At 37.1% G+C, this 14,814-nt stretch overlaps 1 protein-coding gene across 1 annotated transcript; it reads right to left on the reverse strand.

The window, feature by feature from the left end:
• Window positions 1–8,005: 8,005 nt before the first annotated feature.
• On the reverse strand, window positions 8,006–9,191 carry srxn1 (sulfiredoxin 1 homolog (S. cerevisiae)). Its single transcript, XM_027166439.2, has 2 exons — window positions 8,933–9,191; window positions 8,006–8,632 (listed from the first exon to the last, which is right to left on the reverse strand). Exons 1-2 carry the CDS (start codon window positions 9,155–9,157, stop codon window positions 8,423–8,425), a joined length of 435 nt encoding a protein of 144 aa, XP_027022240.1. The 5' UTR covers window positions 9,158–9,191; the 3' UTR covers window positions 8,006–8,422.
• Window positions 9,192–14,814: the final 5,623 nt, after the last annotated feature.

Genomic DNA, 14,814 nt, shown 5'->3' on the forward strand with positions numbered 1-14,814 from the left:
TCCCCCGGTACAAAGACATGCATGGTAGGTTGATTGGCATCTCTGGGAAATTGTCCGTAGTGTGTGATTGCGTGAGTGAATGAGAGAGTGTGTGTGTGCCCTGCGATGGGTTGGCACTCCATCCAAGGTGTGTCCAGCCTTGATGCCCGAAGACGCCTGAGACCTGAGTTAGTTCGGATAAGCGGTAGAAAATGAATGAATGAATGTATTTTAAAGCCTTATAAATTTACAAGGTTAAAGTTCACCTAGTACAACAGCAGTCAATAGTCCACATCACGTCAAGTCAAGAAACTTGCTCCAGTACCCTTGTGCTACAAATGACATAGAGCTACATGAGACAACACAGAATTAAGGGCTAATAAAGTAAAATTAACCTATTCACATAAATTGCATGTATGAAGACAGTGCAAGACAAGAGACAGTGCAAAAAGACAATACAATACGCTAGAAGAGAGGGCCTATGATGTTGGAATGACTCTGAAATGATTCTGTATTGAGGAGTCTCTCAGATTCCTAGCTCTATATTTTTCAGTCTCATCAACTGCTCAATAATAGCTAGACGTTCTTTAATTAAAATACATGTGGTTTTGTTAACAGGTGGTTTTGTTAATTATTATTTTACATTAGTCTTTTTTACTATCTACACATTTACTTTATTTAAAGTTTCGATTTCTATCACATGTACCAAACTAATAAATGCACTAATTAAGAGTAACATTATTAAATGCTCCCCTCTGCACAGAGGAGCCACTGTGTGTTAGAGACACAGTTGTGTGTTTATGAAACCGTGTTTCAGCCAACTTTCATTTAGCCAACACACTTTATAGAGCAAGACTTTAGAATGCCAGTGATGGCTATTTGGTGTTGTAAAGTGATCTGGGGTCCCATTTAAGGGGAAATTACAGGGCCTTACATTTACTAGTCAGTTGGGATTGGGGATCACAACAAGAAAGAACAGGCAGGCTCTAGCTGGATCTTTTACTTTCCTCTTCACACAACCACACACACGGGTCTCGTACACTGAAAACATTGCAGTATGACATGTCTGACCCCCGTAAAGATCAGAGGGGTAGAGTTATGCCACAGACTGCCATGTTCATAGGCAATAACAGGTGTCTTCTTTGGGGCCAGATGTACAAAGAGTTTTAAAAAAAAATTGGAAGGTGTAAGCTGTAACACACAGATTCAGTACAATTTGGCACAGGTTCTGAAGGTCTCTAAATCTGTCCTGAAGCATTGGACACCATTCTTCCAGAGGATATCCCTTCAATCAGTGTTTTAATGCTGGGGGTGGAGGTGGAGGTGGAGGTGGTGGAGAGCATTCTATAAAGCACTAGTCCAAAATCACCCCTAAGGGCAAGTTGGGTTGAGATCTGTGGGCTGTGAATGCCAAATCTTAATAGATAGAACTTCTACTGAAGTTCATTTCAAGTTGCACAAAAAGTAGCAGGTGCAACCGCAAGCCCCCACTTTAAGTGCCTGTCTCTTTCACTCTCATCCTTTCTGTCTGTGGATAAAGTAAAGGTTTTGCGTGTCAAGAGTCCATTGAGGATAGGGTTACTTCCAGACAGTCAACGAGCCACAGGAAGTCTTCTTACACGCGACAATTCTTTGGCCAGAAATTTACAGTTGATCAGCTGCGGCATGCTGGGGGCCTGGGCCCCCTCCACTTCCTGAAGTCCCTCATGGGGAGACACATAGCCGGGTCTGGACCACAGGGGCCTATCTTTTGTGGTGGAAAGTCTTTGTTATCTTCCTGAGCCAACCTACAAGTTCTCCAGTTGCAGGTCTGAACCTTCTTCCCTGATGTACAGGCTGCACTGTCAAAATCAGGACCTTTGTGTCTTTGGGTCAGAGTTGTATTGAACTTAGTGTAGTGATTACAGCTTTAGCCACTGTAAGGGCAGATTTAATTTAACTTGCGTAAAACATGTCACTTATTATCCTGTAACCAGGAGGGTAATACATTATTAGTAATTAATTAAGTAAACGATAAAATATGTAATTAAATGTTTTGAAATTTTTACCTAATATGTCTGACCTTTACTCACTACACTTCATAGAAAAATCGTTTCTACTTACATTTTCAGACACTAAATTACATTTCTCTATAATAATATATTTTCAAGTTTTAAGATGATTTTTTTAGCATCACAGTTTCCAGATGATCTAAATTCTTAACAAATCTAACCTTTAACAGATGTTACAGCAAGAATGAGGCTTTATTGTAATGTGTCTGTTCTGAGTGTGTTGTATCTAATACAGTTTGTATAATGCTACCTATTATCATTCAGCTAGTTGGTGTTGTTAAACATGTTAGCTCCTTGAAAGTGGCACTGATTTACCATCTAAATTAAAAACTAAACCTGTGTGTATGTGTGTGTGTGTGTGTGTGTGTGTGTGTGTGTGTGTGTGTGTGTGTGTGTGTGTGTGTGTGTGTGTGTGTGTGTGTGTGTGTGTGTGTGTGTGTGTGTGTGTGTGTGTGTTTGAGACAGACATTTTCTATCCATATATTTTTTTAACTTTTTTTTATTATTTACCAAAGGTCAGGATTATTGATTAAGTGTAAGCCACCTGAATATTAATCATTAAGGCAAAAAGGCAGCAGTAAAAAGCATGAGACATTAAGTCAATATCAAAAGATGCCCAAACCACAAATGGTGTTCAAACAAAGGGCAATTTGGAATTGCATGTCATATAAATGTGTGTTAATCAGATGCCTTTATAAAGGATATATTATATATACAGTATATTCTAGAAACTCAAGCTTCCCAAATGGCAATTAGTTATGCTATTATTAAAATACAACTGGCTGAAAATGTTATATTAAAAATCTTTTTTAAAAATTCTGTACATTAATTATCCAAGCTGTCAAAGCTACTTGAGCAATACAATGAATTTTGCCAAGAAAGCTTGCTAAAAAACTAATGCTGCTTGTACTACACCAAGGGCTAAGTCAAGATAGCTGCACACTTGACTTGACAAAATGATGATTGATTAACCTTACATGACATAGTATGTAGTTGTCATCTTTAATCATTTTTAAGGATCCATTGTTAGTCCCAAAGGTTTGCTTTAATGAACTTAGTTTCAGTCTTCAGGGGTCCGTAAGCAATAGCCTACTGTACCTGTCCTGTAGCTATACCACTAGGCTGATAGAATATATTTAAAAATCATACCATTTATCAAAAAGATTGATTTATATAACCGTTATTATTTGTTGATAAACTGTACAAATATAAACTGTCCCTTCTGGTGGACTGTATATAACTACATTTATGGGGACAGTCACATTTGCACATGTATTCTTGGTTCAGTTGCTTGGAAACAGAAAAGGCAGTCAAGGGAATTTACCCAAAGCAAAACATTTTTTTATTTGCTGCAGGCTGTAGATTCCTGCTCATTAAATTCAGAAAGACAAATCTTTTCTTTTTCATCTACAATGCTTCCAGAAATTTTACTAAAGTTGTGTAATGTATACACACAGCTTAGAGCTGTGCTTTACGAGACCACTGTTCTGGTGTTGCACAAACATTGTCCATAAAGGGATTAATATCTGTGAAATGAGGGTCATTTTCTGGTTATTGGTTAACAAAATAACAATCTTCCATAAGTTATTAGTTTATTGGGTATTTTAAAAGACAATGAATTCACCAGGGCATGGCTTCGATACGATGCTGTATGTTTTGTGCTGGAATGTTCTTGCACAGCTACAGTCTTGTTACAAACATCCTAATGACACTTGATAGAGCTCAGTGATTAATGCAGTGGTGGCTCACTGGGTATGTCAGGTCTTCAAACCCAGCATCACCACAAGGGCCCTTAACTCTGCTTCAGGGGTGCCAAATTAATTGCTGTAATGAAACATATGGAACGAATGAATGTTACACGAATGTTACATGATCTAGCACATGGCAAACTTTAATGCTGGATGTGCCCATGTGAGTGTGGATAAACTGCAGCAACTATAACCATGAAGAAACAAAGTTGATCAGCATCAGTGCTCCAACACACCATTTAAACATTCCTCAATATGTACTGGGGTCCTAGGAATCTTTTTCTGTCTTCCAAGAAAACAATCCCTGCACAAACAGAGTGCCACGACCACCATAAAGCAGAGTTCCGAAATATTCAAGTATTAATGTTATTTTGCCACTGGAGACATGTGTTCTTGTTTTTCACTACCATCCTCGGTGCCTAACATAGTCTTCGGCTAATTTGAGACAAGTGGTGCACTCTGAGATGACATGCAGTATGTTGAATGTGAGTGGGTTATGGCCCATCTATTTATCTGAACAATCCACTAGCTGTTATTGTCCACAGGGTTTTCACGCCAAGCTCAGAATGTCAGCAGTTAAAGAGATCTTACTTACTATAATACCATGTGCAAGCCAGACTTCTAGCATTTGCCAATTCAGACAACAGCCAAGATCAGAAAGAGGGAATTTGACTGACATGGAAGATGACTGTTGCCAGAAAGACGTAACAAAACTCTTTAATAATTTTTAAGATGTGACTTTCCATTTAAGTTCAGTGACTGATGTTACTGATGCAAGACATCGCAAACAAAACAGGGGCAGAAAAGCATAGCACAAATGTGCAAACATGTAGCTGTGCACAGAGCACATTTAACAACCACCACACTTGAAGGAGGAGAAGAAGCCTTTACTTGTCACACATACATTACAACACAGTGAAATTCCTTCTTCACATATCCCAACTTTGGAAGTTTGACCCAGAGCACAGGGTCAGCCATTATATTGCTTTCCTGGAACAAAGCGGATTAAGGGCTTTGCTCAAGGGCAGTACATGGGCAGCTTGGCAGTGTTAGGGCTTGAACCCAAATCTTCCAATCAACAACCCAGTGCCTTTAACCGCTAAGCCTCTCTTTGGGCAAACCACCTTTTTGATCATCATATTGCACCTGCCAGGTAATTTTCTGATTTATGATTTACTGTATTATCTTACAAAAGAAAAACAATTATTTTGTTACAGTGTTCAAAAGTTGGCTTTATCTCTGTAAACCAAAGTGCAGAAGTGAAGTCATCAACCTTCAATGTTCTAAATCTAATAGCCATAAAAATGTACAGAAGTTATCAGACATAGTGTGGCTCTTAGTCTAAGTTTGAAGCTTCACTTAAAGTCACAATAGTCACTCTTTATACCTATTCAAATGCATACTGAACACTTGCAAAAATGTTAATCTAACTGATCTACTAGACATGACGCACAATGTACAATTTTTGTAAACATGGAAGTTACATAATAACCTGATAGATCAGCAAATAACTAGCATTGGCTGTATGTTCATTTGGTCTGTTTGTGATTAGTAATTAGTGAGGAGTGTAAGTTCTCAGTGAATGTAGCAGCAGGTAATTTGTTGTTGAGAATGTATCATATCTACAACTTTCCTACAAATATCATATCTAAAACTCTTCCACTGACTTGCTTTCCGATTTATGGCTAGGTTACATTTTCTGCTAAATGTTTAAAGCTGAATATTCCATAGCACAAACTGCCAAAAACAACAGAGCAGAAAGGCCAAACCAAATCTGCCTGTAAAAACACTCAACTTAGGCTTGAATTATCCATAATTTCTATGATAATCAGCAGGTTTCACTGGAAAACAGTTCAAGAAAATTTAAATGTAAATGAACAAGTCATTTGTCGAGCATATATGATATCTGGAAAATAATTAGGACTGTTAAATACACAAATTATTGGCTAATCAGACCCCACAATCAAGTGATTATATTTTATGGGGATTTTATCAAAGTTTAAAACAATCAAGATGATATAATTAGCAGATAAACTATATACTATAAACTAAATACAATGATCCTAAACTGTCAGGTTCCTATTTTCCTGTTTCATTAACTATTCTGCATAACAGGGCGACCTCAGTATTGAGCGCTTTTTCTTTTCTTTTTCTTTTTTTTTCCAGAAGACTGAACAGAGAGGTAACCTAAGGCCAAAAGGGCCAAAGGAAGAACCTTGAATTGTGGAAAGATTCCTTTTGCATGCGCTCATGTCCACTGCACTCCCCACCCCACATCTCTCTCACTTGCACTTACACAGAGACACACACACACACACACACACACACACACCTGAGAGTTTATTGGATACACCCTGTCATTAGGAACACATGTAACACCCAGATGAAAAGGTCAAATGCCTTCAAATGACAGATATACAGTCTCATTCAGTGGAACAGATGAAGCACTTTTAAAAGTTTTTCAAAGATTTTAATAGTGTCACTTTTTTGTTTATGTTTTGTTTTGTTTTTTTTTGTTTTTTGTTTTTTTTTTTTTTGCAAATGCCTTAGAATCATGGACAGTCTTTAAATAATTGTCAAAATTACAGAATGAAATTAAATTAATGATTGATAAAAGTGTAATCAGAATATAGTATTAGAATTTCAATACCATGTTGTTCATAGTGTCCATTTCCTTAGTGTTTATCAGTTTTGTATCTTGTAGTTACTTATTTAATGCCTGTGGGATATCAGATTTCTTATTTACAGCATACTTTCAGTATTTGTAGCAGTATATATGCATACACCTGACATAAAGCTGAAAAAATAATAGCCCCATCTACAAATCATTTCTGTTGCAAACAAACAGCAGTCTGGGAATCTGGGGTCCAGACTCTAAACCTGTCTATATATAGAAGTTTAACATCATCAGAGTTGCAGTGTTCGTTTTTTTTCCCCTATCCAGTCCAGTGTATGATCTGGAAGAGAAAATACATAGCTGAGTTCTCATGACATATGACCTCAAACGGATCCTGCTCCAGTATGCAAATTTGGCGTATATGTTGCTGTGGCTCATCTTGGCCTCCAAACATGCATGACATGCCTGATTCATCTGAATACTTCTCCTGCATGGAGCATCTGTACTTGTGACTCACAGATGTGGTCACACTAAATACCACATTTACCAAAAACTGTATATGCCCAAGCTTCTCCCCTTGTTTCATTGGACTATTTCACCTGTGTACTGTAGTATTGTACCTTAAAACTGCTGCTGTATCCATAAAGACTGTCCTGTGCTCCTCACTGCACTCCTATTTACAACATCCTCATACTGCACATCCTTTCAACACGTTATAGTGTGCAGCTGTAGAAGAGTAATGATTTATAATCCCACTATCTGCTGTCAACCAGGAGATTCCCTTTTGAGTCTCGTTCCTCTCTAGATTTCTTCCTGATGTCGTCTTGAGTTTTTCCTCACCACAGTCTTCTTTGTTTTGCACATTAGGGATCTAATTCTACATCCAGATTTCTGTCAATTCTTTATTAAAAGCACTAAAAAAATAAGTGATTGAGCTGAATTATACTAATAAACCCAAATAAAGCATTGAATAACTAATGTGAAGCTGTAGTGGGCTGCATATTTTGTTCCTCATTGATGTTAGTCTCTAAGAAAAGATAAATATAAATCCATTACATGAAAACGTCAAAGTTGTACACTACAGGACTGGGTCCAGGTTCATATCACTGACAAAGCATCCTTATCCCTACTCAATTTGGCAGAAATAGTCCAGAGATATAGTGTGACCATTCATACCTTGAGATGTCTGAAGTGATTTGTGAATGTTGCAGGATATGAAAGCCAGACTTCTGAGGACTGCTGCTATATATACACGTCATGTTTTTTAAGATAATGTAGTTTGAAAAATAGGTCATGATGGTACAAAAAAAAAAAAAAGACAATTTAAACAAACATAGTCATAGCAGATATATTAGCATAGATTAAAATTTTTATGGCTTTTCAGTTTCCTATTGAATTATATTTGCAAATTTGAATATGGTTTATATTTTACTTTACTGCATAGGCTGTAATCAACGCAGCCATTAATCTGTAACAAAATAAATCTACGCTGAACAGAGCAACAGTACCACCACGTGGAGGATACCGGTACTACAGCTACAGACTTACTTACGGCATGTGTAGTAATTGTGTGTCCCCATGTTTAAAAAAAAAACCAAAACAAAAAAACGTCATTCAAAGTTAGGTTTATCAGATGAATCCCTCCTGACAGCTCAAGTATAGCACAAAACAATTTGGAAAGCATAAATAACCAGAGTTGCAGTTGGAAATGTAGAGATTTGATAGGACTTTCATGACTTGCATATTCTCAAACTCACATAAACATGAGACTGCATTTGAAATGGCTTTGTTAAAGGTTAAAAAAAAAGTTTTGATCAGACCACAATTCTTTCAGTAAAATTCTGTCTTACAATGTATTCATGGAAAGGGGTAAAGAAATACAGAATACAGAAATGGTTTTGAAATAAATTACATGTTCAGGTGGATGTAGCCTTGTTCATCCTTGTTCCTTCATTCTTACAGCTATTTGCATGTGTCAGCTTCCTGTAGATATGGATTCAGCCAACAATTATCCATTATGACTGTAGTCACTGTAGATTGGGCGTTGAAGCTCCCAAATAGGTGCGCAGGTCAGATGTGTTGGATTTGATTATCTTGGCTGGGATGAATTTCATCTGTAGTCTCTGATAAGCAGCAAATCTATGACAGCCACCAAAAGAGTAGTAATAATTTCCTCCTCTTTCTCCTGTGATCCACAACACATCTATTGGAGGGACAACTCTGATGTCTGAGGTCTCCTGTGAAAATACAGATATCAATTCTGATGAACAATACATACAGTTACAAGGTTTAGCTAAAATATTTCCATACATACTATTACAAGGTTTAGCTACTATATGACCATACATACAGTTACAAGGTTTAGCTACTATATTACCTGTCAGTATTTTCACACATCATCCATCATCCATTTGTTTTTGCTCCAAATGAACCACTAAGGCAAACTTAGTTACAGGAGAAGTTATATCATTATATCATTTCCTAACATAGTAGTAAAAACACAACCATGGAGGTGGCAATTAAACAAGTAACTGTACCTTTATAGTGTTCATGAGGCTTTGAACTTTCTCTTCATCTAAAACAGGAGGAATGGGTCGAATAATCACGTCCATTGGGATGTTATGAACTTCCTTAAGGTTGTCAGAATGAATCGACCGGTTTTCGTTTTTTAAACTTCCCATACTGTGCTGACTGCTAAGCGAAAACTGGCGTAGAAAATGAACTTTAAGGCTACTGTAAATGATCGCAGAAGTTTGCAGCATCACTCCTAAACCCGGAAGTCTTTTTTTTTTTTGCGCCGTGCTACGCATGCGTAAAACTATGGGCGCGTCTCAATTCGTCCCCTTATACTGTAGAGTAATGCGGGGTTACATAGAAGCTATTAAATGATACTGACATATTGGCGTCGTAATGATAACGCATGCATCTGACAATGTAGGGACGAAACATCATGTTCAGGCTTTTAAAGCCGATTACCAGACGGTGGTCTCTCATTTTTATACAAATGAGGGTTAAGGGCCTTGCTCAGGGGCCCAACAGTGGATTCTTGGTGGACTTGGGAATCGAACTCACAACCTCCTGAGTACTAGTTCAGCGCCTTAATCACTAGGCTAAAGCTACCACAATACAGCTGCATTATTAACTGTATTGTCATTAAACTCAATGTTAACAAAATAATTACAGTTATATACTGTAACAGTTAATTAAGTTAAGCACATTTCAAAACATTTCTCATAAATCCTAGTTTTTGGGTAACATTCCATCTAACTAAAAAGGACACATTAAATATTGTGGCATCGGAGCTGTAGAAGCTTCTCCAGATAGCACTGTTAATGTAAAGCACTTGCACTTTTATTGGCAAACATAAACATTTACAGTAGACAACAGGCTTGCTGGTTAGCTGCCCAGGAAACAGAAGTGGATGATAAAACCCACAAGACTTCCACTGGATGGAAAACATAAACATAAAAGCATATTTCTTGTATAATAAATAACATATTTGTTTTTTAAAAAGTGACTTTTTTTATTTTAGAAAAATATTTCTGATTAAATAAAAAAATAGCCTGTAAGTTAGTTTTAGCTTGTCATTAGCATCCGCTGGTTAACTGATCTGGTTTGATGGTTATAATGGAGTTTTTGGATCAGCCCAGATGTTTCTAGCTGGTCACCTTGGTTCTACAGGTACAGTTTGATTTAGAGGGCTGAGGACACAGACTGGCTAGTTTTTCTCCTGGACACACTGACAAATCTGGCTGGTTTTATCCCGTTAATTTGATCATATCAGTTGGTCAGTCTGGGTTTAACCAGTCAGGCTGGTTCTAGTTGATTGACAAGCAGGCAAACTGGCAAATGATGTAAAGGTCTAGATAGATTATTTACACCAGTTGGCTGAGGCATTTATCTTTTTTCCAAAGTGACTTACAATTGAGACATGAGTAACCAGTTAAGATTTTGAACAGATAACTTTTTAAATCAGACCAAAGCCTTAACCCAAGAGCCAACATATCCAAGAAACATTTCCTCTTGGCTGGTATTGTTTAAGCAAGGAGAACAGTTTTTATTCATCAGATACAGGGCGTCCCAGGCAAATGACCAAACACTATTGAAAGGTGCAGCACCATAATATAGTTTAAATGTTTGTTTTCAGCCGAAATTGTAAATTCTGATATGGCTTTTATCAGTTTAGACACTTTTGAACACACCTGAATACACCTGCTGTAAATGACCCTTATTTTCTTAAACTGAAATATTCTTAAGCTAATAAAGCAGAAATCAGCTCATAAAATCTAAGACCGGAACTCTTTGCTACATCGTTTACTTTGTTTGTCTCATTTTTCAAAAAATCTGTTTTTTGTTAGATAGGGGACTGTGAGACTGAGGCAATTTGCAAAGATTCACTCACTTGTCTATTGAAACAATCAATCCATATTTTTTTAAACAAATCTTTCGACTATCTCCATGGTAACAGTCATGCTCATTTGCTCACATAAGTTCTAAATGATCTGTGAAATCTCAGAACTGCACTTTTCGTTTTATTTATGCATTACAGTGAGAGATGACTAATGAGTGGGCATAATAAATCTTGGGTCACTGAAATACAGTCATTTATCTTCATCTGTGGAATTATGCCTGATAAACTTGCACATCAAAATAGTCCTTTCAACCTTAAAGGAGCTTTTTACATCTTTAAAATTTTGACTAAAATGTAACTTCATTGCAAATAAAAGATTGAAGACAAGCAGTAATTTATCAAGCTGGATATGCACATGATAGATTTATAAATTGTAGAAGCATTTACACAAAAATTATTTTGAATAAATGTTGAAAAAATATTCATATCTTGCTTATACTCATGAATGTGTGTAAAATTACTCTTTAGAAGAATAACTAATGTACACTTCAATTGATCAGCTTGAAATCATGTAGCTTGAAATCATATATTGATTACTGCACTTTTAAGTAATGTATTAAGCTGTCAAGTTTAAATTGCTTGCAAATTTCAGTTTTTCTTTGAAATGTACTTGGTGTCAGTAGATTTTTCTTTTTCCATTTTCATGTCAATCTATTTTTTAACTTGCAAATTTGCTGTGTCGTTCACAGCTGGTAATTTATGAATGATTGGCATTCATCAACATACATAAGCAAGGTTAACATTTCCAAAACTGTTTATTCATTAATTCATATTCTACCGCTTATCCAAACTATTCTCGGGTCACGGGTAGCTTGTGCCTATCTTAGGCATCATTGGGCATCAAGGCAGGATACAAGGCAGGATACACCTGATACACCTGAGTTCCAAAACTGTTGTAAAAACAAATTTCATTTTAATTTTGAGCTACTTATGCAAACGCAAAATATTAAGAAATGATTGATGAGGCACTCCGTCCAGGGTGTATCCTGCCTTGATGCCCGATGACGCCTGAGATAGGCACAGGCTCCCCGTGACCCGAGGTAGTTCGGAGGAAGCGGTAGAAAATGAGTGAGTGAGTGAGAGATTGATGAGGCCAATTGTTAGCAAACATTTAGAGACTTATTATTTTCTCCTTTTACCTTTGTCTTATGAGTGGTTTTAATAGTCCACAAATATGTACATGTATATGCTACTCCTTCATTATGCAACTTTATTTGCATAATGAAGTAAAGATTTTTTTTTTAATTCCACATGACAGTTCCCATCAATTTCATTCTATTAGTTTAACAATATTATTTACTCTATACCTTTTTATTTTATTTAGCAAATGTGTCTCAGAATCAGATGACGAATTATAACAGAAACACAGCTATGCACTTGGACTTGATGACTTTGGACATATTAATTAGCACCTCATTAAAATACTGTTCAACAAAACGCATGTTTTCAGGGCCTTGTTTAGTGGTTCGGACTAGAAAATGATGACAGCCGTTTCCAGACCAGGCTTTCAGCCATGCACTTACACACTTCCCTTTAAGGAGAATGTACATCATCATTAGGCAAGCACTGTCAATCCCAACAAGTCTGAAAATCACAAGTCTGTCATCCTAATCACACTGGCATTCCTCATGTCTGTATTTTGACAGTATGTGGGGGTGTGCATTACACTAGGTCATAGAGGGGTAGCTCACACATGATAATTAGCTGTTAATATTAGATTTGACTCCCACGAGACTCGAGTGAACGGAGCTACTGTAGAAAATTACCTGCCAAGTGCCTGTCGCTAGACGCACCAGCTATTTTTATTTATATCCCATTCTTTCACTCAGACTTCCGTACTCTCACTGACTCGCCTCCTCCATACATCCAAATGCAGTTCTGTGCATTGAAAAGTGATGATGATAGTAAGGGGCTTTTGCCATTAGGTGATTCTATGCAAATGTGATGAGAGGTAATTGAAATGGATTTATATAGGGGTCTGATGTCAGTAAGTCAGGGCTAATTTTTCAGCAATAAGCCTGCTACAATTTTTACATTATACTAGAGTTTGAATCAAAATTTTGGACACAATATCGATTTAAAAAATAAATTTATCATTGAGGAATTTTCAATGACAATGTGATATGGCCAGTTTCTTGTTTTAAATTGTTAGTTAGGTTCTGCTATAGTATGTCAGCCATCACTCATGATTCATCTGATCATTCAAGCTCTTTATGACATTAGTCTAAAATAAAAGTGATTATGTGTTTCATGAATGTAAATAAAACTCACTCTAGATTTTTGTTTAGATGGAAACCGTATTCAAACCCATAAACAATGTTTTATTAGCATTGCCGATTTTTAGTATAGAGTAAAGTTTACTATACAAAATGTGAACATTTCTAACATACTGAAAATTGCCAGATGACTATATGATACAATATTGATATAGTAACATCATGAAACACTACCAACCATCTTGTGTTCCAAGCATTAGTGCTCTTATAGGTTGATCATAAAATCTCAAAACTTCTATAGGGTATGGATATATGTTTTGTTTGTGGCAGCACAGTGGAGCAACAGAAAGCACCTCTAGAGTCTTTCAGTTATAGAGTGTGAAGTTTTATGTTCTCCATGTATTCTCAAGGGTTTACTAATGGTTCTCCAGTTTCTGATAACCTCTCAAATACAGGCTGGTTGGCAGATTGGCTAAGCTCAATTGCGCTAATATGTGTGAATGAGTGTGTGAATGTGTGCATTGTCCCCTGTGATGGACTAGTCTCATTCAATTTGAATTCTCCCACTTTACACCCCTAGCTCAGAATTCATTGCCCTGACCGCGAATTAATGAGTTTTTATTGGTGTTTAGAACAGTGGAGCAATTCGTGCTTTGGTAGCAAAACCTATGATTGTGATGCATACTGAGTACTGAAGTCTCGCAAAACCAGTGTTTTTGCCTTACCACCCACCCTGAACACTGAATATGACAGGTCCGCTGTACTCCACTGGCAAACAGCATTGCCACCTTGACAGCTTGGCAATGACATTATTCATCATTATGTGTGAGAGTGAATGTGTTTGCACATGCCCATATTATAAAATGTAGGAAGGTGTTTCGTGTCTAGCTCCCAATAGAAAATGCACTTAGACCGTTTGTATCATGTTAAGTTTCAGCTGAGGAATTTGGCAATTTTCTAATCCAAAACACAGCATAATCTACATCTACATAATCTATTATCTACATAATCTACATACATAATCTATAAGGAGATCAAAAATCTTCTCTACTAACATGTAAAAAGGCCAAAATGCAAGATTGTTTTGTGACCTATACATGGTCTATAAACACAGAAGTGACAATGAGAGTGTAATCAGCAAAACTGAGTGATGTGTGTATATATATATATATCACTCTTTCGAAAAAAGTACTGATCCTGTTCATTCATTCTTTCATTCATTCATTCATTCATTCATTCATTTTCTACTACTTATCAGAACTACTCGGGTCACGGGGAGCCTGTGCCTATCTCAGGCATCATCGGGCATCAAGGCAGGATACACCCTGGACAGAGTGCCAACCCATCGCAGGGCACACACACACTCTCATTCACTCACACACTCACACACTACGGACAATTTTCCAGAGATGCCAATCATGCATGTCTTTGGACCGGGGGAGGAAACCGGAGTACCCGGAGGAAACCCCCGAGGCACGGGGAGAACATGCAAACTCCACACACACAAGGCAGAGGCAGGAATCGAACCCCCAACCCTGGAGGTGTGAGGCAAACGTGCTAACCACTAAGCCACCGTGCCCCCTCTGTTAATGTTCAGATTTCTAAAAATTAATTAATGACATTTGTATAACTCATTTTTATAACTCTTCACGCGGACAATCGTAGTCTAAATCTATCCCAGCTGAAATAAAAGAAAGCATAAACATTCTGATGGTGATGTTAATATTTGGATATACCATGATGCATGGTCACAATATTGAATAGGAGGAGAAAACAATTGACCTGTTCCTTG

This window comes from Tachysurus fulvidraco, chromosome 14 (genome assembly GCF_022655615.1).
Source record: "Tachysurus fulvidraco isolate hzauxx_2018 chromosome 14, HZAU_PFXX_2.0, whole genome shotgun sequence".
Lineage (NCBI taxonomy): Eukaryota > Metazoa > Chordata > Actinopteri > Siluriformes > Bagridae > Tachysurus > Tachysurus fulvidraco.